This window comes from Crinia signifera, chromosome 4 (genome assembly GCF_055691185.1).
Source record: "Crinia signifera chromosome 4, ASM5569118v1, whole genome shotgun sequence".
NCBI lineage: Eukaryota > Metazoa > Chordata > Amphibia > Anura > Myobatrachidae > Crinia > Crinia signifera.
The window spans coordinates 242996920-243024076 of record NC_139220.1 but is presented as its reverse complement, the minus strand read 5'-3'; the positions used below and the strand labels follow the sequence as shown (position 1 = coordinate 243024076).

The 27157-nt window shown below is 44.1% G+C and overlaps 1 protein-coding gene and 1 non-coding gene across 6 annotated transcripts in view; one reads left to right on the top strand and one right to left on the bottom strand.

Moving 5' to 3' along the window:
* Positions 1-1383: 1383 nt before the first annotated feature.
* On the bottom strand, positions 1384-1456 carry TRNAR-UCG (transfer RNA arginine (anticodon UCG)). The gene has a single exon. It is a non-coding gene; the product is annotated as a tRNA-Arg (tRNA).
* A 16-nt stretch (positions 1457-1472) lies between these two features.
* POLG (DNA polymerase gamma, catalytic subunit) overlaps positions 1473-27157 on the top strand; it is a 64527-nt gene continuing 38842 nt past the window's right edge. Inside the window, exons 1-12 of one of the 5 annotated variants that reach the window (XM_083184179.1) lie at positions 1473-1733; positions 5837-6472; positions 6559-6754; positions 17665-17832; positions 19956-20102; positions 21240-21319; positions 21782-21964; positions 22642-22790; positions 23027-23153; positions 23240-23591; positions 23698-23784; positions 27016-27036. In XM_083184179.1, coding sequence (XP_083040305.1) covers positions 5865-6472; positions 6559-6754; positions 17665-17832; positions 19956-20102; positions 21240-21319; positions 21782-21964; positions 22642-22790; positions 23027-23153; positions 23240-23591; positions 23698-23784; positions 27016-27036 — 2118 coding nt within the window. In that variant the 5' untranslated portion in view covers positions 1473-1733; positions 5837-5864. Of the gene's footprint in view, positions 1936-1960; positions 2638-5836; positions 6473-6558; positions 6755-17664; positions 17833-19955; positions 20103-21239; positions 21320-21781; positions 21965-22641; positions 22791-23026; positions 23154-23239; positions 23592-23697; positions 23785-27015; positions 27037-27157 lie in introns of those variants that run through there. The other 4 variants (XM_083184180.1, XM_083184178.1, XM_083184181.1 and 1 more) reach the window with 4 other exon arrangements.

Genomic DNA, 27157 nt, shown 5'->3' with positions numbered 1-27157 from the left:
CAGGGCTGAAGTAGAGGAGGGGTGACAGGGACGGTCATCCCTTGGCCCCCACACATTAGGGGCCCCCATACACTGTCCCTCCGGAATCAGCCACTGGTACTATTATAACCACAGTGCAGCATTTAGCTGTGTCTATGTTCCACGCCCCCTCAGGCTCCGGCATAGGACATGCCCCCTTTTAGGCCACGCGCATGGCTCCTCCGTCCGAGGGCCCTGTTCACCGTCAATTGAGAATTGGGAGGTTTGTGGGTGTAATGAGCCAAAGACTTGCAACAAGGACCATATATAGTGAGCATTACTTTAATATACAGAATATTGCTAATGGCAACAAGTACATATAGGGGGAAATTTACCAACAATCCGAATAAGGCCGATCTGAGGCCGATGAGTATTTTCCAGGCGTAGTTTTGGGACTATTTCCGGCTGTATTTTACATATGGCCTGGTAGTAAATTTGGATTCATCATTCCTATTGTTTCGATGGCATATTCGTATTTTGAAATACGAATGAAAGCTGTCTCTGACATCGTAAGCTCTTCAGAGCAGAGCCCTCTTCCCTCCTGCCGTCAAAGCCCTCTTCTTTTCACATTTCACTCACAGCTCTCCAATACAAACACTCAGCGACCATCTTCTTCCGCATACTCATCTGCATCTTTGGCCACCAGCCCCTAGTAGCACATTGGTCAAGTCCTCACTACTTACATTTAAGCTGTAGTGTGTATTGAATTGTGGCATTCATTTTACCTGTACTCTATTTTGTTATTCATTTACTGCAACGTTAAGTTTGTCTCCCTGTCCTATTCCTTTATACGGCGCTGCAAAACACTTGTGGCGCCTTATAAATAAAATAATAATAATTCTAGGGATGGCCATCGACTATCGATGATTTGAAATCATTGATTGTTCATGGCTGATGTTGAATACCAGATGGTTTCCCTCCATCGATGGAACAGCAAAACAATGTTTTGCTTTTTTTTTTTCAAATTGCCGTCCCCTGACACCCACGAAGCCCCGCCCCCATGTTTTGATTGAACCACAGGCCAATCAATCAAACACAATGGATGACCACAGATATGTAAAAATATCGATGGACATCCATTGCATAGTTTAGCACTATCGATGGCCAGTTGCCAAATCGCCATCGATGCCAACCATCGATGGCAATGGCAACGATGGCCACCCCTAAATAATTCATATATTAGTAAACATCCCCCATAGTGTTTCTATGACACGCTGGCTATAAATAGCTTACTATCAGCAAAAATGTACTGCAATATTGAATTCTGCACAGCATGTATTGTTCTAATGTGTACTATATGTACAGCGCTTGTAAGGCCTTATAAATAAAATGTAATAATAGCACATATTAGTAAAATTAAAGTTACGACCGCAGCAGGACTCGAACCTGCAATCTTCTGATCCGAAGTCAGACGCCTTATCCATTAGGCCATGCGGCCATTAACAAATAAGAGGCACACACATTACACATGACAGCCACATAGGCCGCACACTAGTATCCAGCAGCCGGGTCCCCGCTATCTCCCGTCACACAGCGGTCGCCCAGGCAGTCACACGCTGCCGGCTGTCACGTAACTCAGTCTACCGGATATGGAGGAGACGGGACAGCAACCCGAACGGAGCTCTGTGACATAGCGGCCATGTGTAATATCTGTCTGGCGGACGGCTCTTAAATTTAGTACCCGGCTTTTTAGGCCTTCGGAAGCAGAGTCTGAGGTACCGGCTACTGACAGCTGCACTGTGCACTCTCCCGTCCGGCAGCGGCTTCCGTTCTAGCCGGAGAGTCTCCTTCTGACAACACGTGGGTGGTAGGCGGAGCAGAGACACCGGGAAGGCTGTAGCTGGAAGCCTGTGGTAGGAGTATATAGTACATACAGAACTCTGGGATAGCAGTATTTCGTAAATGCAGTACCCTGCGGTATGATTCTATGATACATACTGTACAGCACCTGCGGTAGGAGTATGTGTTACATATAGTACCCTGGGGGTTAGGTGTATATAGTACATACAGTACCCTGGGTAGGAATTTATGTTACATACAGTGCAGTACCCCGGGGTAGGAGTATATGGCGAATACAGTACCCTGGGATAGGACTATATGGTATGCAGTACAATGGGGTATACAGACAGTACCCTGGGGTAGGAGTATATGGTATATGCAGTACCCTGGGGTAGGTAAGGACTATATGGTTCATCGTACACTACCCTGTGATAGGATTATATAGTACATACGGTATATGTAGTGAGGTTGTGTGTTCTAGCTGTCATGCTTATATGATAGATACTTTTGTTTCTGTCATTACTTTGGCCACATAAACATTTGGGTTTCCATGGACTGTTGTTTTTCTTTTAGTGTTTATTTTGTTTCTTTTGCACATAGTTGTATTTTATGCAGGTCGTTTATGGGATAATGTCTGTTTTACTGCAATTTATAATAGGCGCATGGAAATTACGGAAAGATAATACCAGCAGATGAGCGGTGGTGACCAGGGAACTGGGGGAGCACGCATCAGCACAGTGGCGTAACTAGATACATGTGGGCCCCATAGCAAAACTTTTTAAGGGCCCCTATTTATCACCTAATGCTGAAAAAAGTATACAGCATATGATACTTTGACAGGTAAAGTGGGCCCCTCTTAGCTCTGGGCCCATTAGCAGCTGCATCCCCTGCACCTATGGTAGTTACGCCCTTGCATCAGCGCTCATCCCCGGGCCGCAGACACTGGCAGCTTTTGAGCTGAAAGCCAGTAAGAACTAGAAGTGCCTTCTTCCAGATCATGCACACATTTTGTTAGGGATCAAGTTACAGCTATTAATTTTATGGGGTCATATCAGTTATGGGTGGTGCAACAGCTCCAGTTTTCCCAAGTTTTGACCCAAAATTGCATATATTTTTTATCTCTATTACATATGGGTTATTACAAAAATACACAGTCTGTGCTACTATAAGTTCAGCATAAATGCAAACTAGATTGCAGGCATCACATGCTATGAAATCAGCCACTGTATATTTAGTTCCATTGGTATCTATTGTGTTTGAGTAATTCATGACTCTTGACATAATGTTTACCAGTTCTAATAAACCATCCAGAGACCAATTAGATTCTACATATTTATTTAGCACTTTCTAGAACAGTGGTGTCAAACTCAAGGCCTTCCAGTTGCTGTGGAACTACACGTCCCAGCATGCCCTGCCGCAGATTTTATATAATGGATTGCTAAAGCTGTGGCAGGGCATGCTGGGACATGTAGTTCCACAGCAGCTGGAGGGCCATGAGTTTGACACCACTGTTCTAGAAGATAATATAATCTGATTGGTTACTATGGGCAACGTCCCATCTCCAGTAGAACTCCCATTTTAGTAAATGTATTCCTCAGTCCACACCCGCCATGCCTCCTAATAAACACATTTTACCTGCCCACTGTTTAGCAGCGTAGCGGCACCTCTACCATGGGGTCCATGCTGACTTGGAGGAGTGGGTAGTTTGGCCCCCTGTCTTAAGTGCCCTGTGTGCCCCGAAAGCTAACTCTAGACCAGGAACCACGAGTTGATAGTTAATGACATAAGTCACTTTATAAATCTATTATTTTTAGACCTCTTACATTTATTAACATAACTAACTTAGCACAATCAATCTTTATAATGTGTAGAATACATCAACTTGATTATGGGTTTAATGAGCAAAATGCAACATGGAAAATCTAGGAGGAACAATTCTCTGCTTGAACTATCATCTTAAATATTTTGTTTTCCTAAATAATAGTATCGCTTGTTGGTATATTACTTAGGGCGAGATGTATCAAACTGAAAATGCAGTAAAACCCCGGTTTTACCACATTTTCCAATGTATCAAAACCGATACCGCATTGAAGGGTATCGCCACCTTTGGGTGGCGATACCCTATAGAAGCCTATGGGCTTCTTGACGCAAACCCGCCACCTCGCCGACCCCCCCTCTGGCTTACCTTCCTGAAGGATCCTCCTGGACCTCGGAAGGTAAACCCCTCCTCCCCCTAGTGAAGCAGCCGGACATCCTTCCGGCTGCAGGGGGAGGAGGAGGCGCCAGGGACATGCTTAGCTGTCCCCGGCGTGAGGGGAGAGCCAGGCGGCAGGGAGGTGACGGAGACCCCCCGCACACCAGAGTACAGGTATCGCGGGGGGGGGGGCTCCGTCACCGCATCGCGATGCCAGCCGCATATGATAGTACATATGCGCTGGCATCGCGGCGGACAGCCGGCGAAGGGCAGCGATGTATTTTAATACATCGCGCCCTTAGTGTTCATTCTAGCACTCGCCATCTTTGAAAACCCATGCAGTTCCTCTTCCCTGCCTGGGGTGTCTCTAGTGTTCATTCTAGCACACAGGTGTCAAACACAAGGCCTGCAGGCCAAATCCGGCCCGCCAGACCTCGTCATGTGGCCCGCGCGAGGAGATAGCACGCAGGGGCAGTGTGTCCCAGCTCCTGCCTAGGCCACCTCCTCTCACCCACCCTGCGCGCACTCGCTCGCTCGCCGGAGCTGCGGGGTTGGTTGCTGGGACTGGGACGTCACGCAGCTGGCGATCCGTGCTGGACTGCTGGTAGTAGCGGTAACCGTGTGTGCGAGGCGGCTGACTGAAATAGGTTAGTAGTGTATAGCTCGGGCTGGTCGCTGTACGTGGGGATCTCTGTCACTGAGGGTGACATTTACACACCAGGCCATGCTCTCCTCTAGTCACTGCGTGTCTATCTTGCTGGCCCACATTAAAATGTCTTTCCCAATATGGTGTCACCTCCTCTAGCATCCCTAAGAATGGTCTTCATAAGGTGGTGACCATTTCAAGAGAGACACTTTTAATGGACGGGTGCAACGGGACTGCAGACCAGTATCTGCAGGACCAGGCAGTGGAATGGCTGTTGGCAATGTCCTAGTTCAGGATGCTGAAGCCATGCCTCAGCTGGGGGTGCACATACTGTACACAAGCCCCCTGAATAGTTGAGCAGTGTTCAGCTAATTGTCAGTGTTAATGTGTGACTGGCCAGCTCATTTCAATCCTCTCCCCTGCAGCTCTGTACCTTCTGTCCCTGTCTACCACTGAACCCTGCACCTCAATATAATTAGTACTGGATGTGGAATTAAATTTCTGCAGCATAGCTCTGTGTTTGATGGCCCACCATTTTTGTTATCGCATTATTGTTATATGCATGTCCTGTTACATACTGCTTTAAAGTACACCTTGTACAAGTTTTTTGTCATTTGTACTTTTTGGGGGACCGGCCCTTTGAGGGTGACCAAACTGCTGATGCGGCCCCCGATGAATTTGAGTTTGACACCCCTGTTCTAGCACCTGCTATCTTTGAAAACCCATGCAGTTCCTCTTCCTTGCCTGGGGTGCCACTGTCTGCTGTTGTGCTTCAAGCACAGTGTGGTCTGTATATCAGCACTGATATGCAAACCAGACCTGTGGTAGAAACACCACAGTAGACAGCGACTCCCCAGGCAGGGAAGAGGAACTGCATGGGTTTTCAAAGATAGCGGGTGCTAGAATGAACACTAGAGACACCCCAGGCAGGGAAGAGGAACTGCGTGGGTTTTCAAAGATAGTGGGTGCTAGAATGAACACTAGTCTCTGTCTGCTGTAGTGCATCTAGCACAGTGTGGTCTGTATATCAGCACTGATATGCAAACCAGACCTGTACTAGAAACACCACAGCAGACAGAGACACCCCAGGCAGGGAACAGGAACTGCATGGATTTTCAAAGGTGGTGGGTGCTAGAATGAACACTATTACTTGTTTTTCTTTTAAAATCATAAATATTCTACTATATTTCTGTTTTTAGTGTCCTAGATTTCTATAGAGATTACTATATGGAGAAGTTGTTGGGATTAGGCAAAATGAACCGTCTATTGCGGAGAAACCCATATTTGTCATACTGCTGGAAAGTAAAATACTGGAGATGCTACAAGAGCACGGTGGCATCACGCTTGGCAAATGAAGACTGTACTATAGATACATCACAGACACGTTTCAACCCACTTAATATACAGATGCTTTCCAAGGGACTTCATGAACAAATATTCCGGGGTACACAAGTAGAGTATTCTGAAGAGGACATTCAAAAGAGCCGAGAACACTTGATGAGTCATGAGCTTTGGGGCCAAGAGACATCCACAGTGCAGGATGTGGATTTGGAGCTACCAAAGATGTATGGCAGTAATATTGAAGAACATTTCCGAATTCTAGCTGAGAAACAAAGTTTTCCATATTTGGAGGCAGCTAATGACCTATTGCAGTGTAATTTGCCAGATATGCCTGAAGAGTGGGCCTGGCAAACAGGGTGGACCAAGTATACCGTAGAAGGAGGAAAGGAGCAAGTTGACTTTCCAGATGAAAAAGCTTTGGTGTTTGATGTGGAAGTCTGTATGTCTGAGGGGCAGTACCCAACACTGGCAGTGGCTGTTTCTCCCCAATGTTGGTGAGACCTTCTTCTTATATAAAGACTGAGTTTATATTTATTATTCTATTTTTTTCAAGACTTTACAATATATGTTTCGTTCATAGGTATTCATGGTGCAGCAGGAGACTAATTGAAGATCGATACACTTGGTCTCAGGAGATGGCCCTCTCTGACCTTATTCCACTTGAGACTTCTTCAAAGCCAAATGCTGTGAACAAATACAATTGGATGGAGAGACTAGTGGTGGGCCACAATGTCAGTTTTGATAGAGCATACATTAAAGAACAGTATCTTATCAAAGTAAGTACCAGAAGAGTGTAGCAAATTACAAAGAAGTGTGTTTGTCAAGACTGCACTGATAGGTGTATCACTTCTATGTAATGTTTGTTTGGTCTCATTTGGAAACATGTTTGATTATTTATTAAGCTTAAGGGCAGTATTCAATGTCGGATGCTATTTCAGACGCCTATTCAATGCTGCTGTTTCCGAAAGGCATTGAAGATGGATTACAACAAAACCGACCCTATAAAACAAGTCGGATCTGTTGTGACGAAAACCCCCATTGATTGTTGAATTCACGTTTCTCGACAAACCACGGCCGTATTCGCCGACACGCCCACTTTTCACCACTCCACAGGTGTAACATTGATTTCCACCTGTCGAGTTGCAGGAGGGCTGACCAAAAACGGCTCGGGACTCCGATTCTCAGGACGTTCTGACAGTTGGAATCCAATATTGAATACCCCCTAATTATCAATCCTGTCCTAAACACACAGACCCCTACCTTAGTTCGAACTTCAGTTCATGTCTGCATTACATACATTGTTTCCCTCTAAGAAAGCATTCAAAATCTTACATTAAGCAGTAGTATATAGGCAATTTGGGGCTAAGAAGATCAGAGAGACTGACCTATGTCTTAAACCAGGGCCATACAAACTAAGGCCTGCGATCCAGTTACAGTCCCCCACCTGCTCCAATGCAGTTCTCTGACTGGAAAACAGCTTGGAGGTTTTTGATCCGTCCCTCTACCACTGCACTTCTACCATAGAGAGTGAGGATAGCTGCGTGCACCCTTCTTAAGAGACAGAGCTGTCATTGCCTTGTGAGTGGAAGCAGCAAAAGGTGACCACCCCACAACCCAACCTGTCGTCTCCCAACTAACCAAACACAGGACAGACAAGAAGCGGAGACGGTCTCCAAGCTAATAAGGACTATGCCATGAGAAGGCAGTGATATGGACTTTTATCTGAGGGAGAACAGTGGGGTTTATTGAATATGTGATGATGCTATGGGCAACCAATCAGATTATATCTATTATCTTCTAGGAGGTGCTAAATAAATACGATTTAGAATATGTTGATATGCTATGGACAACATCTCATCTTCAATAGAACCCATCTTGGTAAATGCTAGGATCAGGGATAATCCTGTATAATTGGGCAGGAAGCATAGCATCCAGTAACAATATCTTAGACAGAAAGTAACCATAACTTAAGGCTGGTGCCACATATAGCGGTGCATGCAAAGAGTCTCCTATGTGGCCACCCATACATTAGCAGCGGGCCGCAGCTCCCGGGTCCTGCGGTAGGACCAAACGGAAAGTACACATATATCTGCACTGTTTTCCCTGAAATCTGGTCGGCAGTGGCTGGATCTTGTTCTGCAGGATCCGTCTACACCGTTATGTGTGACCAACCACAGTCATTACCTGGGGAGACTATAGTCATGCGACTCTCATCTGCAGACAGTCACAGTCCTATTGTTTGCGTTAGTACAACAACTCATCACAGTTAGTAAAATTGTCTAAAATCATTGAAAATCTGTTTATTTCAAGATATTTTTATTAGTAATTTTTTAGTTGTAGCATTACTCCGTAACGAGCAGTTACTTAATTTCTGGGTAGAAAAAGGAGAAAAACAATTGTGAAACTCCATTCAAAGTAATTCCTTGAATACGGGACTCCAGGGAAAGGGTTTGATGAGTTTTGAAAGAGTTTGATGTCACTTGGCTGTGGCCTGTGGCATACTTGGCACTGCTTGGTACAGGACAGTCAGTTATCAGTTGAGTGTTTGTTTGTTATATTGTAAGCATAAAGGCCCATACACACTAGAAGATTTTCGTTTCCAAAGACTTTGCCAAAATCTCTGATGGATTTATCTATCACCAAAGTAGTGCGTACACACTGAGCTATTTTCCCCCAAAGAGCAAGAGATTTTCAGGAGGCGAAAGACTTTGCTGAAAATCTTTCATATAAAAGGATATTTACATAATGGGAGGGGTTAAAATTCCAAGGGTGAGAGCAGGGGCCATTTTATTCAGTGTATTTCTTTTCTTGGGGCCTGATTCAGAACTGATTGCTGGGCTGCGTATATTCGTAGCCCAGCGATCAGGTAAATGCTGTCCTGTCCAGGGAAATCCCGCCCATGTGCATAGCTACGATTTTACTTGCAGCCGTATTGCCCCTTACACGTTATGCCACACTTCATAATGCCCATTACATGTTATACACACCAGTACACCTTATGTCACACACCGCAATGCCCATTACACATTATGCCACACACCATGATGCCCATTAAGCCACATACAATAATGCCAGGGGCTTCATGCTCGATCTCAGGGCCCTTCATGATCGATGCCATGGGTGGGGGTGAAGTGCTCGTTGCCACGGGGGAGTTTAAGAGCTGTGTATATATTACTGCATTATATATATATATATATATATATATATATATATATATATATATATATATATATATATATATATATATATATATATATATATATATATATAAACAGGCTGGGAAACTGGCACTCAATGGCAACATAAAAAGTCCAATACAAGGTACAAAAGCTGGGGTGCCTTCCTTTGTTAATCACAGGGATCAGCATACAACAGGAACAGAATGGAGGCGGCACTCGGCAGACTGTATAAACAAGTGTCCTTTAATCCGACATGTTTCGGGGTTACCCCCCGTCGTCAGGGACAAAACAGCAAGACAAACATCCAATGCATAGTACACAGTATAAATAGCCCCACATCAGATACAAAACCCGCCCCCACCAAGCAATCACTTACCAATACTCTGCACCTGCCGGGCAGAGGTCCGTACCGCGCCATCAGCGTGGACCGGAAAGTCCCGCTGCTGCAGTCGTCCTCCCACGCCCGACAGCTGAGCCACTTAGTTCCCCCACCAGGACGCCATCCCGACGGCTGTATACGCCGGCTCTGAGGCTGGCGGGCGGCAAGATAGTAACACTGCCCGACTTCCGCCAACCCCTGCCACTCCGTATTGCCAACCAGGACCGGACATCCGGTTTGAGAACAGTGCCGCTCACACGGCAGAACACTGGTAACCTAGAAACCAAACATAAACACATATAAACATACGGTGAAACTGGAAAAGAAATACAAATGTGAACACTGCTGTTGCGCATGACAACCCATGACAGTGCACACAAAACAGATAAACAGTGTATAGGAAGTATAAAAAGAGTCCCATTGGCATTTACAAAAAATACGCAGAGAAATACAAAAATATAGGTGAAATAGATACAATGACCACAAATGCGTCAGAATGAATACATGGAAGGCCCTACCCCTCAGAAATGTATGAGAGGGACCTAAACGCTATGTGTGGGGAAACCATATAAACCTCTAACGCAAACATGTGGTCACTATATGAATGCTACTAAATCAGTCCACACCATCACTAAGCAGCATCTTAGAAAAAATGTCAAAAAAGAAATTTGAAAAGAAACACATAAAAATATTACATATTAGTAATAATCATGCAATAAAGACATATAACCACAATAACATTACAGGAAACACTGCAACCCTAAAGTCTCATTTAAACCGTTGGGTGCCAGTGTACCAAGGATGTAGATCCAATGACTCTCCCGCTGCAGCAAAGCCTTATTCCTGTTCCCACCCCTCAGCGATTTGGGGACATGATCTATAATAAGGGATCGTATTTTGTCTACAGGATGATTATGGCTAGCACAATGTCTGGCCAGTGGTTGATCACTATGCCCAGACTGTATAGCTTGATTGATGGCTGTCCTATGTAGGGCCATGCGCTCCTTAAACTGGCGCTGGGTCTTCCCCACATAGGACAGCCCACAGGGACAAGTAAGCAAGTATACAACATACACAGAACTGCATGTTAGGGGAAAGTTAATGGAAAACATCCTGTCAGAATGGGGGTGCTTGAACTTATCACCCACCACCAATGTTTTACAGGTCAAACACCCCAAACATCTGTAACACCCATTCTTCCTTGATAGGAAATGAGATGGGGCTACCTTGTCCCAGCCAGTGATATCCAGTTTAACCAGGTGGTCTTTTAAATTGGCCTGCCTGGAATAACTGGGCATCAAATTGGTATTAAGTAAAAGGGGTAAGTCCCTGTCACTGGAAACTATCGGCCACCACTTCTTTGCTTGAGCAGTGGTGTGTCTGCTGTCTACCGAGAATTTATTGACCCAGGGAAATTTTCTTGAAGACTCTACTTGAGTCTGTCTGGGTTTACTCAGCAGGGTATCATCCCTATTAATATGAAGGACTTTTTCTCTAATGGGATCAAGCAGAGATCGGGGATAACCCCTCTGGATAAATTTATCCACCATGGAATCCAGCGCGGCCGGCACTTGTGCGTCATCCGAGGTGATACGCCGTACCCGCAATAATTGCGAGTATGGTAACCCTCGTGTGACAGCGATGGGGTGTGAACTGTTGTGGCGTAATAAAGTGTTTCTATCAGTAGGCTTGGTAAACAAAGCTGTTGTAATGTTACCTGCCTGAATGGATATATCCACATCTAGAAACTGCACCTGGTGTGGATCAATAGTAGAAGTAAATTGAATCACACTACCAGTAGCATTGTGCTCTGATAGTAGATTCTTGAGAGTATCAGGATTTTTTGACCAGAAAATCAACAAATCGTCGATATATCGGTGGTATAAAACCACCCCATCAATCAAATCATTACCTTGGAAAAACAGGGATTGTTCGATCCCATACATAAAAGTGTTGGCGTAGGCCGGAGCCACGGCAGACCCCATGGCCACGCCCAACTGCTGGATAAAAAACCTGCCATCATGGAGAAAATAATTTCTAGTAAGAACCAATTGCAGTAATTTTATAAACAGCTCTACTGGTGGACCAAGGTAAAGTGGGTTATCAACAATTAGTTGTTTTACCGCCTCTACACCTGCATCATGGGGGATACAAGTGTAGAGGCTGGTAACATCCGCAGTACAAAGACAGGTTATTTGCGTGGTATCCCGGGTGAGATGCAGATCCCTCAAGAGGACCAAAAGGGAAGTGGTGTCCTTTAGGTAGGAGGGCAACGCTTGAACACATGGATTAAGCAGGCTGTCCAGAAACACTGATACTGGATGAAATAGGGACCCCCTGGCCGAGATGATAGGTCGACCAGGGGGGTCCCTCAACCCTTTGTGTATCTTTGGGATGCAATGGAAAAGGGGCACCCTAGGGTAGTCCACTGTCAAAGCCTGCTTGAGTTCAATTGGAATATGTCCATCACGAACTGCTTGATTGAGGATAGAGTCCAACTCCACTTTAAACCCCCAGGTTGGGTCTTTATCCAGGAGACCGTAGGTGTTAGAATCACTAAGGAGTCGATCACATTCTTGGCGGTAATTATTTACATCAAGGACCACCACCGCCCCACCTTTATCGGCCCCTCGTATGATGATATCTTTACGGGCCGATAATGCTTTTAATGCCCGTTGTTCGGTTCGGGTGAGGTTATGAAATATGGGTGTCCCTAATGTAGACCGATGCAAGTTCTCTCCTTGTTGCTCCATCAGCCGAGTGAATGTTTTTACGGCCGGGTTAGTTGATAGGGGGTCAAATTTGGATCGGGGGGCTATCCTCTTCAATTTAGGAGGAATAAAGACGGCTTCAGAACCTGTTGAAACAGCAGCAGGCAATTTGCCAAAGTGGTCTTTGAGGCGTAGAGACCTATTCAACCTAAAAGTGTCCACCTTCCATTGGAAGGGGTCCATGCGCTTTGATGGTATAAACGACAAACCCTTGGCTAGGACTTGTGTTTCTTCCTCAGTCAATGGAGTTGATGACAAATTAAACACTAAGTCCTTTTGCCCTTTTGAGATTTGCTGCCTCGCTTGCCGGATATTTTGGCCTGCTCGCCGCGTCCTCCTGTTGCTGTTGTGGTGGGATCTTTTAACAGCATTGCCCTCGTTTTGGTCCCTAAAGGGCGCTTGTCACTCCCTGAGGCCACTGGACCTGAATCACCATCGCTCTGTGAGGTGCTAGAGCCCCCTGTATCACCGGCACCCCCCCCGAGAATAGGGGTTCCGTTTGCGGTAGGGCCTAGGTCTTCCTTGTGGGCGATTGGGATTTAGCCAGTCGTATACGCGTTTCTGCTCATAATCGGCCTGAACTTTCAATAGTTTCTCGCGTTTGAATGCCAATAAATTAGCTTTATATAGATCCATCTGTTCCTGTAATTTCTGTAACCAATTGGTTTTAGGATCTGCCAGGAGCGTAGGAGTGTGTAGTTGGTCGAATTGCTCAATTTTTTGTTGGTATAAGGTCTGTTCACGGGTGGATTCCTCCACCACCAGAAGGAGTAGATCCATGGAGCACTTGTTGAGAACCCCCAACCACCGGCGGCAAAATGTAGCATTATGCCGACCGATGGTTGGTACGTTCCTCACTCGGAACCCCCGTGGAATCAACTTACTTCGGTAGTAATCAGACAAACTTATACAGTGATACTTGAAATCACACTCCCTCTGTTTGAGCCGCAATAGTTGTTTGTAGAGAGCTTCTGGTGCCATAGTAGAACCCTCTTCATTCAAAGTTAATTTGGATAGAATTGCCTCTGCATCTGTATCCGAGAGGACTCTTTTTATACTTCCTATACACTGTTTATCTGTTTTGTGTGCACTGTCATGGGTTGTCATGCGCAACAGCAGTGTTCACATTTGTATTTCTTTTCCAGTTTCACCGTATGTTTATATGTGTTTATGTTTGGTTTCTAGGTTACCAGTGTTCTGCCGTGTGAGCGGCACTGTTCTCAAACCGGATGTCCGGTCCTGGTTGGCAATACGGAGTGGCAGGGGTTGGCGGAAGTCGGGCAGTGTTACTATCTTGCCGCCCGCCAGCCTCAGAGCCGGCGTATACAGCCGTCGGGATGGCGTCCTGGTGGGGGAACTAAGTGGCTCAGCTGTCGGGCGTGGGAGGACGACTGCAGCAGCGGGACTTTCCGGTCCACGCTGATGGCGCGGTACGGACCTCTGCCCGGCAGGTGCAGAGTATTGGTAAGTGATTGCTTGGTGGGGGCGGGTTTTGTATCTGATGTGGGGCTATTTATACTGTGTACTATGCATTGGATGTTTGTCTTGCTGTTTTGTCCCTGACGACGGGGGGTAACCCCGAAACATGTCGGATTAAAGGACACTTGTTTATACAGTCTGCCGAGTGCCGCCTCCATTCTGTTCCTATATATATATATATATATATATATATACAAATGTTCCACCGGCGGCACTCCCAAATAATGGACACACGATCAAAAGCTTGATCGTGTGTCCATTATTTGGGAGTGCCGCCGGTGGAACATTTGTATGCTGGATGTCCTCATGGGAAGGCACCCTCTCATTGCACTTAACGGAGTGCTGTCCTCAAGGTCTACTATATATATATATATATATATATATATATATATATATATATATATATATATATATATATATATATATATATATATATATATATATATATATTGCATTATAAGTATCATTGGTGGCCAGTGGTGCTATTAATATATACATTGCTGGCATGTGCCAGCAATGTATATATTACTGGCTTATGTGTCATTGGTGCCCAATGGTACAGTAATATATACAATGCTGGCATGTGCCAGCAATGTATATATCACTGCCTTAAAACAACATCATTGGTGCCCAGTGGTGCAGTAATATATACATTGCTGGCATGTGCCAGCAATGTATATATCACTGCCTTAAAACAAAATCATTGGTGCCCAGTGGTGCAGTAACATATACATTGCTGGCATGTGCCAGCAATGTTTATATCACTGCCTTAAAAAACCTTAATTGGTGGTCAGTGGGGTTATGCTCCACACAGCAGGAGCAGGGAGCAAGCCTGTGAGCCTGGGGGTGGGGGGCTTTCTGCTGGGGGCGGGGCGTCCTGCCGAGCTGTATGTCCGGCCAGGGGAGTGGAGGAGAACCTGTCACTGTGTAGCAGCAGCAGCAGCGTTGGAGCCAGGAGAAGAGACAGGCAGCGTGGGGAGCGGGGAGGGGTGAGTATTAACAGGGGGAGGGAGCGGGCTGTCAGCTGGACTGAAAGACTTTCAGCTTTCAGTCCGGCTGCTGTACACACTTGGCGATGATGGCTGAAAAACCAGCCATCATCGCTAGGTGTGCTGGTAAAACCCAGCAGATTGCCCACCTCGTTAGCGAGGATGCGGGAGCGCGCATCCTCGCTAGTCGGCAATCTGGGGGGCATACACACCAGGCGATTTTCAGCTGAAAATCGTCAAGTGTGTATGGGCCTTAAGTCTATCCTATCTATCTATCTATCTATCATAAAACCTGTACTTCAGTAAATGTTTTCGGGACAAAGACAAATACAGCAACAAGGATAGGACTTTGTCCCGAAAAGTTTACTGAAATACAGGTATTATAACCTTCCAAAGTCAGAGCGCCTTCTATTGGACTGATAAACTCATTTGCGAGTGGCATCGGGGCAGCAGTTTGAGTGCCGGCTGACTTGGATGTATGTATCTGTTATATGATAATGTTCCAATTAACATTGGTCACACATTTGTTATAGGAATAAACATGCAGTTTACATTTTCATCCTAATGGGGGAAAATAAAAAAACTAGGCATAAGTGTTTCAATAATATTTTTAAGTTTTTTAAAATAAAAAAGACACCACCAGGAGAGGACAAAGGGGTAAGTGGACAGTGCAATACATAAAGATTTATTGGACCAATGAAATTCATTCATTTTCTGAACCCTCCAGAAATATCTCTTCAATCATTAAGTATTTACCCTATCCAAGTCCTGCCTTTTATGCTGTGTAACAGAAGCTATAATGGAGTAAGAAGATAGCAGCCACTTGTTAGCCAGCTGTGTCAGTCACTATGCTTCTGCTAGTACAAAACACTGGGCACGCCTGCATTTGCCGGGGTACACCCAGCGTTTCTATGGGCGTGCCAGGGCGGGCAGATGAAGTCATCAAAGGGTTTCTCCTTGTGCACATCCGCTGTCAGTGTAACAAGGGGATTCGGGCGGCGGGGGAGGCGTGCATTAGCCGGGGCAGTTTTATCTTGCTCGCTACCCAGCGGATATATGCAGCCTAGTGAGCAGGTCTGAATCATGCCCATAGTCAGTCTCATAATGAAAATGTCAGGTTAGGTGGTCGCGTCTGTGGTGAACTGTGCCAAATGTTCTATACTATTGCTGCGTTGGGATGATCCTGACAGTGCATATAAATATTGCAGCTGAGTGATTGAGTGGTACCTCTCATTCCATTTTGGCTGATTTGTGTTGTTAGGATGTGGCCTTTGATTTGAGATATACTTTGCCATTGTCTTTAATTCAGTTTTTAGACTATATAAACATACAATTTTTAATAAAAATAATGAACCTTCTAGTTTGCTAGTTACATAACTTTCCTATTTTTATGAAAAAAAAAGAGAATGTAATGTTCAATCATTGTCTGTTTAGCCAATAATCAACTGTGGATGATAATTGAACAGTGTATTGCTGGGAACAAGTATTAACTATCGGTATGTTGGACATGCTGAAATCATCCAATATATTTCAAAGATCTAATAATTAGTCAGACGTATCTGGCAGTGTGTACGCTGTTGTGGCTGACTGTTCCTCCCGGGATGAAGAACGCAGATATCATAGCCAAACACTGCAATATCTATATAATAAGTTAAAGAGTGTGTGTGCGTGTGTCTGTTGCAAAAAAACAAAGTTTAATTTGCCTTGATTGATTGATCTGGGAAACAGATGACGAAGGAACAACACCACACCTGACTTCATTGCTGTCATTGAGTATTGCTGTGTACACATGGTACAATCCAGCATGAGATTTTGACTATATAGTAAAAATTGCATGCAGATCGCACATGTTTTTTACTTTGCGATCCCGATGCACGCTCCCGTGACAGCACAAATCAAAACCCAGATAGACAGGGCAGCAATGACTATATAGTGCAAATCTAATGTAGATTGTATGAATTGTATGTAGATAGTACAGAGATAGCAAAGATTGTATAGCACTTGGATCTCAAGTCGAATAGCAATGGAATCTCACCGTGTGTACACACGGAAATAATTGGCGATATACATATACCACACATATCACACACGCACACACAGTACACAACATACGCACACACATTACACTACACTACACACACACACACACACACACACACACATATATACATAGCGCACCTCACACACTTACACATTGGACAGATAAACATAACACCACTCACAGTACAACACACACAGAACACACACACTTAAACATTGCATGGATACACACAGCACACTACACACATATATACGGATCAAACCTAACACACACATTGGCCAGATCCACACAACACATACACACACACATACATAACACACCCACATACACTATTACGCACACACACAAAAACAGTACAACACACACAAACACACAGAACACACCAAAAATAAATGCATTATAGGTGCTAAATCTCAGGAGTGGATGTGGAATTCATCAACACACACAAGCTATGAAGTCAGGAGCGATGTGTTTCAAACAACAACACAGCTGATTTCATTGCTGTCATCGAAGATCAATGCAAACACATTCTAACATTATGGTGGAGGGTTTAACAACTTACAATCTTCGGCCCTTGGCACAGCATAATACGAAATTTTACAGCAATTTTGAAAATTTAAAACCCCCAAGGTTTTCCCGGGCAAAGCTGGTCGGGTCAGCAAGTATCTCATAATGTATGGCCATGATGTCTGACCTTTCTAAGATCAAATGTACTACATGTATTCCCATCATTAGATGGTTTCGGCTGTGCCATGTGCTGGTCACTACAAAAACATCATTCAACCTTGTAGGCTGCCTTGAGTTCATATAAATATAATTGCTCATTTAACTTTCATTTTACTTGCTAGGGATCAAAGATGCGTTTCATGGACACTATGAGCATGCACATGGCTGTCTCCGGCTTAACAGGATTTCAGCGCTGTTTATGGATGGCCAGTAAATATGGGCGGAATAAAGGGCTGCAGGAGGTCAAGCAGCACATCAAGAAAACCCGCAGCAAGGGCGATGGGCCTGGAGTAAGTAATGTGCAGAGGATGCTTGCTCAATCAGATAGCAGCTTATCTACAGCTGCGCTTTCAGTGCATTTTACAATGTAAAATATGCTTTTTTTGCTCTGCATATGTTTGTGCCTATATTACATTATTTATGTATCTCTGACTGGCAGCTCCTCTCTGGAGAGCTGCTGCTGTAGAAAAGGACCTGTTGATGAATCATTAGACTAAAACATTTGCTTTCCCCCAAATTGGTTTCAGTAATTCAGAGGTGGATACAGTTGTGTTTGTTTTGCAAGTGTCCAATGCTTTGTCTACCGGGCATGGAACTAAGCCACATTGTGCATGTTCTGCAATGGTCAATGGCAACTACATTGTAAATTAGACGCGGTTTGACAGCCAGTGATTGTTTGCATCAGTAAATGGGGAGTGGCATCTAAAACGGGTTGGGATCATTGGGTCAACATTCATTAGGTCCACACACTGAAAAGGTCGATATGGCTTTAGGTCGACATGGGTTTTTCACGGTTTTGTCCCGAATGTCGACACAGTTGACGCGGACACCGTATTGGTGTACCGCGTCCCCTCGCATGGCTCGCTGCACTCTTTTATACTCCCTCCACGCCCTAGTCAACACACGTTGGCTCAAAAAAACCCTGAAAAACCCATGTCAACCTAATGCTTGTGTCCACTTAATGACCCTGTCATCCTAAAGCCATGTTGACCTTTTCAGGGTGTCATCCTATGGCCTGTCGACCTAATTAATGTTGACCTTCCTGTGGTCGACCTAGTGACCGTATACCTCCTAAAACGCAGGAGTGTCTCAACCATTGACTGCGTCATTAACATGCAATGCTACTGGCCTTGTCGTTTTAGAATCAGCGGACATTTTGAGCAACCACTGAGTTGCTCTGAGATCCGATGATGTGATTACTGTTTCCAGTGTGTGACCTGTGCTGCTTCTTGAGACACAAGTGGTAGATCTGAGACGCTACCGTGGGCATCTCTTTACAAAGACGACTCACTTGGCATTTCCTTTATTTCTCCAATTTACCGCTACCTGAGATGTAGCACAAACCTGATTTCCATCCACCTTTAAATCCGGATCAATATTTTTACTCTTATTTTCCCCAGCATATTAGTACAGCTGAGGTGGCCATTTGTTCTGCATTTTCCCTTCCACTTTCAAGGTTTAAACCTTGGAGAATTTGATATCTAGGTGCAGCTGTGCCAAGTTAGTTTTTGCAGCAGTTTGGGCAGGATACTTTGATCGATGGTCCAAGCGGACGGGATGGCAGCAGTGAGAATACCAACGGTGGCATCCCGACTTGCAGCCACAATCTCGACGCCAGTGACGATATGGCATCCTGAATGTAAGTAAGCAGGGCAAGATATTAGATGGGGGGGACGACTAGGATTAGGCACTAGCGTAGGATTTAGCGTTAGGCTGTGGGGGGGAGGGTTAGGTTTAGACTATGGGTAGGTACTTTAGGGTTATTTACTAGCAAAAGAGGAATAGGGATAGACTGTTGTGGGTGGTTAGGGTTAGGCTGCAGGTAGGGAGGGTTAGGCTATTTGGAAAATGGGATTAAGGTTTTCTGTTGGGAGGCCTAGGTTTAGACTGTGGGTAGGTACTGTAGGTTAGGGTTAGACTGCAGTGGAGGAGTTAGGTGAGACGAAGTATGCTGATCAGACCCCTATCATGATTCCCTGCATTGGGATGCCGGCGTCAGTATTTTGACTGCTGGCATTCCCACTGTGGGTCATTTGTATGTATACCTTGTGACACCCGATAGTAGATTCTCAGTCTTCTGCTTTTGTTATTTGGTGCAAATCTGCTTATATTCCACTTTTAAGCTGTTTTTGCTATAGTATGTTTTAAACAAAGGCACAAGGAGGAGCAAATCACTTTAAAAAGAGTGATCCAGAGATTGTACTGCACTGTCAGAAGGGATTTGATGACCGTAGAGTACTACAGATGCTTTGAAGCCAGTATTGAAATTGGTATTGTTAGGCTTCCAACTGACACATCAATGCTCCCTGCTGCCACTTCCAGAGACAGCTAAGCCATTTTATAGACATTTCTTTACTTTCTAAAATGTCAATTACAATGACAGATGTATTTATTATTATTTGACTTCTTTTAGATCAATTCATGGGATTGGGTAAATATTAGCAGCATTAACAACCTTGGTGATGTCCATGCTCTGTATGTTGGCGGCCCACCTCTGGACAAGGAAGCGCGGGAGCTATTTGTAAAGGGAAGTATGGCAGACATCAGAGCGGCATTCCAGGTCAGTGCATAAAATCTGCAGTAAACATATGGTTATGTTGTAGCAGATCAATGGTGTCTAGAATGACCATGTTATGGTGGAACCCATCTAGTTAGTCACCTAAAGACATCGTCTAGATCAGGGGTGGCCAAACCGGTCCTCGAGATCTACCTACGGTCCATGTTTTCCAGATCACCTAGCTGGTGTACAGCTGTAGTCAATACTAACTGTCACATTTTCAAACCTGCTACATTCATTCCTTCTATAGATCCACAGGTTGCCTGGAAAACATGCACCGTTGGTAGATCTTGAGGACAGGTTTGGCCACCCCTGGTCTAGATCAACAGTAACAAAAGTTAGACGCCAGCGTTAGGTCGATGGGAGTCTGGTCAACAGTTTTTCTAATTTTTTTTGGTGGCTATATCGACATAGGTCAACATGGACACCAATTAAGTTTACAGTGTCCCCTCACATGGATCGGTATGCCCATCATGCTTCAGACACCGTGCCTCGATACGTTCGGCACATTATTATACTCATCCTGTTGGATGGTGTAGTGTGAACAACGTCAGTCTAAAGCAAAAACATGTGAAACATGAAAAACTCATGTTGACCTTGTGTCTGTTGATCACGTTCCCGTCGACCTAACAATTGTGTCTAACTTCCGCTACTGGCCATCTAGACATGTTTCATTGATCTACTGTAGAAATTAAGAGATTTGATTTGATCAGAAACTTGAAATAAAGAAAACGTTTGTATTTAAACCAGGGCAATTGTTTACACTTCACTCCTTTTCCACTGTCCTCTTGTGCTTGCACTAAGTGCAGAGCTAGTGGATGGGCACTCTTGGAGATTTAAGGGTACATTTACTAAAGCTTCTATATACAAAAATGAAAAGAGGATTATGTCTATTTATCTAAGTTTACTTCAAACTGATATCTATATTGCAGTGTAAAAATAAAGCAGCCAGTATTTACCCTGCACAGAAACAATAAAACACCCAAATCTAACTCTCTCTGCACATGTTACATCTGCCCCACCTGCATTGCTTATGGGTTTGTCCATTAGAGAGTGACTGTGCCTTTCCGAGTGAATCAGAATAACCCCCTCTATCTAAAATACAGATTGCTTTATATGTTCTTCTTTTTGATTTTCAAGGAACTTATGAGATACTGTGCCCTGGATGTACAAGCAACGCATGAGGTGTTTCAGGAGGTCTTTCCACTTTTCATGGAGAGGTAATTTGTACCTGCAATGCCTGTATGCAAGCTATACTGGAATACACACTTTTATATACAGTGTGACATTCTTTTGTGAACTATTGCATTTAGATTTTTTTAAATACACATTCATAAACAAGTGTTTTTATTCCTGGCCCGCAATCGGTTTTGTACCATTACCCTATTTATGGTGAGGTTCTATTAATCGCGATAGCTGTCATGTGCAGTTCCTGATTTAACCACAGGCGTAAAAAAAAAAAAAAAAGGCTTTGATTAGTTTTAACTGACAAAGACCATATTTGCTGCTGTAAATGTATTGATGCTCTCAGTGGCTGCAGGATGCTCTTTCCCAACCGATATGAAGAGGTGTTGGGACAGCATTCAAATACATCTTAAACATAAATCCAATAGACAGGCTCATCTATTTATAGCTGTGGTGTACCAGACAATCTTTTTATATGAGTTATTTCAATTTCCTAGGTGTCCTCACCCTGTTACCTTAGCTGGGATGTTAGAGATGGGTGTTTCCTACTTGCCAGTGAACCAGAACTGGGAGAAATATCTGGATGAGGCTCAGATGACATACGAGGAGCTGCAGAAGGAGATGAAGAAATCCCTCATGAACTTGGCCAATGATGCCTGCCAGCTACTCTTCGATGATGCGTATGTAACCTATGTGAGACAGACTACATATCTGTTTCTCCACGGTATACACAATATAGGCCAATGGTAAAATGCAGATTTTTTGCATTGAAGTATATAATCCCTGTCCATTCAGTACCCTTGCCAGTGTAAGTCTTGTGTTTGAGGTTTATCTCCAGTAAGCGTACCCTGTGTGTATGTAAAGCCCCCTATGACTTTTATTTACTTTTATGTTAAAAACTGGAAGACTGCCTTCTGACTTCCACTGAAGAAGTTCCTGAGCAGTGAATGGAAAGTGGGTTGGTAGAGACATGCCAATGAGAAGGAGAGACTGCTGGGAGAGAGTGTGAGAGAGATGAGGGTACAGAGGAGAGATTAATGGCTGAAAGGAGGAGATGAGGGGATTGTTGGAAGAATGGTAGAAATGTGGTAATGTGAGAGATACTATATACAATTGTTTAATAAACTACTAGTCTTTGTTCCATTGCTTTATACACTTGTATGAAAACTTTTCTTCCTTTTTAAATAACGTTTTATTAGTGACTTTTGTCTTTCCATCTTTAATTTGATGCATACTGTAATACTTTTACATTGATGAAAGCCCTGAAATATAATTTATGTACTCGTTTTTTTTAAATTTTGCACACCACATTAGGCAGCTCCTCTTTGCATCTTTTTATGTATAAATGTGTTCTCAGATATAAAACGGATCCTTGGCTTTGGGATTTAGAGTGGGACATCCAAGAATTCAAGCAAAAGAAAGTAAAAATCAGCAAAAAACAGAAAGAGATGGAAGACATCCAAAGCTTCACTGCAGGAAGCACACACCTCTCAGATCCTGATGAAGGTGAGAGGAACCAAGGCCAGAGTTCTAGTGATCATCCTTGGAGTCAGTATATAGGAAGGAGCTTATTGGCTGATATGCTGCCACCAGTGGAGCAACTGTGATGTCAAGGTTTTGAAGTTCTAAATACCCAGAACGTTAAAATAATGATGTATTCTCATGTATGTTTTGTTACATGTGGAAGAGACCCTTGGTTTTAGGATGTTGTATTCATTTTGTTTTGTCAATTGTATTCCTAGATCCTGGACCTCCCAGTGAAGAAGAAGAATTATCTCCTTCTCCCAGTAAACTTTACTTAGAATCTATCATAGAGAAAACTCTGCCCTATTTGCCAAAAAGAATTCAGCACATGCCAGGGCACCCTGGGTAAGTTGTGATTAATAGAAGCACTATTTGATAAAAGATTAAGTCAGAGTTCTGTTGAAGAGAAGAAAGTTTCTTTGTCTTTACAGATGGTATCGTAAGCTTTGCCTTAGACTTGAAGATCCTGAGTGGGTGCCTGGTCCAAGCCTGATCAGTCTTCAAATGAGACTAACTCCTAAACTAATGCGTTTGACTTGGGATGGATTTCCATTGCACTACTCTGATAAGCATGGTTGGGGCTACCTTGTTCCTGGACGGAAGGACAACCTTACTCAAGAAGAGGATAATGATTATACTGATGTTTCTTCTCACTGCCCATACAAAGCCATTGAAAATCTTCACTTTGAATATTGTAAAAATAAAAATGGAATGCCAGCGAAACAGGATTCTTCTATACCAGAAGATTTCATGCTCACAGAAGACAGCACCATCTGGCAAAAGGTAGGAAATGTTAGGGCTGAAACTGCTTCTTGTTGCTATATTTTTAGATGGGAATGGTCAGGTCAGCACTAGGTATTGACCACTGAGGGCATCTTTGTACTCCTAGGTAGAAGAACTTAGTCGGCTGGAGAAAGACTTGGAGCCTGAAACACGGACCAATGCAACATCGAGGAAGACGAATAAAGGCAAATCTGTAAGCTTTCCAGAATACATATTGTGTGCATTGTAGATGTAGTTTTTATCCAAAGCACTTTAAGTTTACAATAAATATTTATTACACACATACACACACACTACCCATGTTCAGCTTTGTTGCGATGCAAAGAGAAAACCTCAGCCCACCTCACAGACACAGCCTTACTTCTCTTCCAGCCAGCACTGTATGGTTTCACTGTACTGTTCTGAGTCCACTCAGAACATGACGCCACTTACGCCCCCTCCCACTACTTGACAGGTGGATTAGGTATGTGAGAAAGAGGGGTACACCTTCGTATGTGTGTGTGCAGGGGGGTTGAGAGGGGAAAGAGTAATCCTGTGCTACAGAACCAACTTGCCAAGTACTTAACTTCTAACCTCTCCTAATGTTTTTCACTGATAATCTGCTGCCAAGACTTTAAATGTAGTGTCACAATCACAGACATATATATTTAAAGGTAACAGGACACTTCATAAAGACAGCCATGGCATAAGACACTAAAAGCAAACCCTAAATGTACCATTTAACCTAATGGCGTTAAATCTGATTACACGCTACACAATATTTATAGCCAGCAATATCGGCTGCAGAGTGGGGGACCCGGCGGGGTGCCGCCATTGGTAAATGCATACACACTTGCCGATGTAGGTGACGAACGGTACATGCAGGACAAAGGGCATTGTTGACGAACGGTACATGCAGGACAAAGGGCATTGTTAAGTACAGGGAGCATACACACTTAGCGATATTATAAATGATATGGCTCAGACCGAGCGATATCTTATATTGCTTACGTGTGCATAGGGCTTAAGAGCTAAATACACTAAATTTACATTGAAGGACACGCCAGCAGGTTTTCTAAATAACCCATATTATTGCAATGCAAAGCGATTCTGAGAAGATTTTCCTATTAGCACAGGTCATTTTCACAGTAGAGAAATGCTGACAGGTTAACAGGTTTTCTGAATAGAACAGATTAGTTACACTGTGGGGACATGGTGGCAGATATTCTAAATAGCACTTAGCAGCAGGTATTCAAGTAATTACCAGAAATAAGAGAATTTGACCTTATAACTCACTAAGGAGTTTCAAAGGGAAAACTCTAAAAAGGCTTAACGGCTAATAATCACAAGCTCAGAAACCAAGCAAGGATCTAAATTCAGCTACCACAACCAGAACCCAGCCCAGCCCAAGGATTCCTTGCCTGCACACCTTAGTGCCGGGCCACACAATGCATTTGTCATCTGCCACCTGGAATCCTGCACCCTCCTTCTCTCAGGCCTTCCTCTCTCCCCTTAACACATTTGCACCTCGAATACGCAGTGCAGTTCTGGGCCCCGCACTATAAAAAGGACATCATAGAATTAGAAAAAATCCAAAGAGCAACAAAGTTTATTAGGGGAATGGAGAATTTAAGCTAGGAGGAAAGATTAAACAATTTGGGACTATTTACACTAGAGAAAAGACGTTTAAGGGGGGACATGCTCAACATGTACAAATATATCGGGCCAATATAAGGAACTGTCAAGCACCCTTTTTTCTGCTAGACCGGAATCTAGGACGAGAGGGCACGAGTTTAGATTAGAAGAAAAAAGATTTTGTTCATCTAGAAGAAAAAAATTCTTTACAGTCAGAGCAGTCAAACTTTGGAACTCTCTTCCTGGAGAAGTGGTGTCGGCAAACACTATAAATACATTTAAAATAAGGTTGGATAAACATTTATTGATTAAAAACATCCATGGGTACGAATAAGTAGCATAATCTGTCTTTAAAATATCATAACATACTATACAACAAGGGATAAGCTACTATAAACATAGGTTGAACTAGATGGACGCAAGTCTTTATTCAGCCTCACCTACTATGTAACTATGTAACATTTCCTCAATGCTTCTTTTCTCATCACATGGTCTTGTCGATCTGATTCAGTTTCTGCTGTCCTCCAACCCATTCACTGACTCCTGGTCACCTACAAATCCAGTCAGAGCTCTTTCCGCTGTTTACTACATCTCCGAGCTCCCCTCAATCCATTCTACCACTCACCTACTGTCTCTTTGCTTCTGTGTTGGTTAGCTATTCTGTGCTGCTACTTTGCTTGTGAAACTCTTTCCCCACTCCATCAGACGATGAGCAGTATCCTCCTGCCTGGAATATAGCTGTCCTTGTGCACTACCGCCCAACCAGTGACTGATTATTTTTTTCTGCCCTTCCTAAATTGTTGAGTGGTACTATTTTTATTTGTCAATCTTTTAGCGGTCTATACATTTAATTGGGTACTCTTTACCTAGCACGGCGCCCATCGCGGGCATCGCATGCACATCGCATGCCATTTGCGATGCGACCGACGCGATGCCCGCAATTTCCCATAGAAAACCATGTTAAAAATGGAAATCGCGTCGGTCGCATTGCATGCGGCCAAAAAAAGCATGCGATGCGACCGACGCGTTTACCGCGATTTTCCATAGGAAACAATGTTAAATGGGTCAACGGACCCGATTTAACATTGGGAACAATGTTAAATGGCCCACAGACCCCAAATAGCCACCCTGGGCCCCCCCAATTGTTAACGCCACCCCACGATCAACGTGAACCCGAAGCGTGGCGAGCGGCGGCGGTACGCGTCCTCCGACCTTTTCATACCCCCACTATCCACGTCGGCGTGGAGTTGAGAATAGATAGTGTGGCGAGCGCAGCGAGCCCGAAGCGTGGCGAGCGCAGCGGATACCTGTGAAGCCCGCGAAGGGACGCGTTTACCTGTGAAGGTATCCGCATCCCCTCGCGGGGCACGCTTCGGGCTCGGTGGCTCGCTGCGCTCGCCACACTATCTATTCTCAACTCCACGCCGACGTGGATAGTGGGGGTATGAAAAGGTCGGAGGACGCGTACCGCCGCCCCTCGCGAGCTCGCTGCGGTCGCCACGCTTCGGGTTCACGTTGATCGTGGGGTGGCGTTAACAATTGGGGGGGCCCAGGGTGGCTATTTGGGGTCTGTGGGCCATTTAACATTGTTTCCAATGTTAAATCGGGTCCATTGACCCATTTAACATTGTTCCCTATGGAAAATCGCGGTAATCGCGTCGATCGCATAGCATGCGATTTTTTGCCCGCATGCGATGCGATCGACGCAATTTTTTTACCTGCGATGCCCATGATCAAAATCATGGGCGCCGTGCTAGGTAAAGAGTACCTTTAATTGTTCTATTTTTTTCCCCTTGTACTTTCTGCACAGTGTCAGCAAAGTAAAGTAAAAGTGAGTAATAATGTTTATATGGGGTTTTTTTCTATTGGTAAACTAAATGCTCTGGTATTCTTTGATACTTGTTGAGTGTTTATTATACACTGCTCAAAAAATAAAGGGAACACTTAAACAA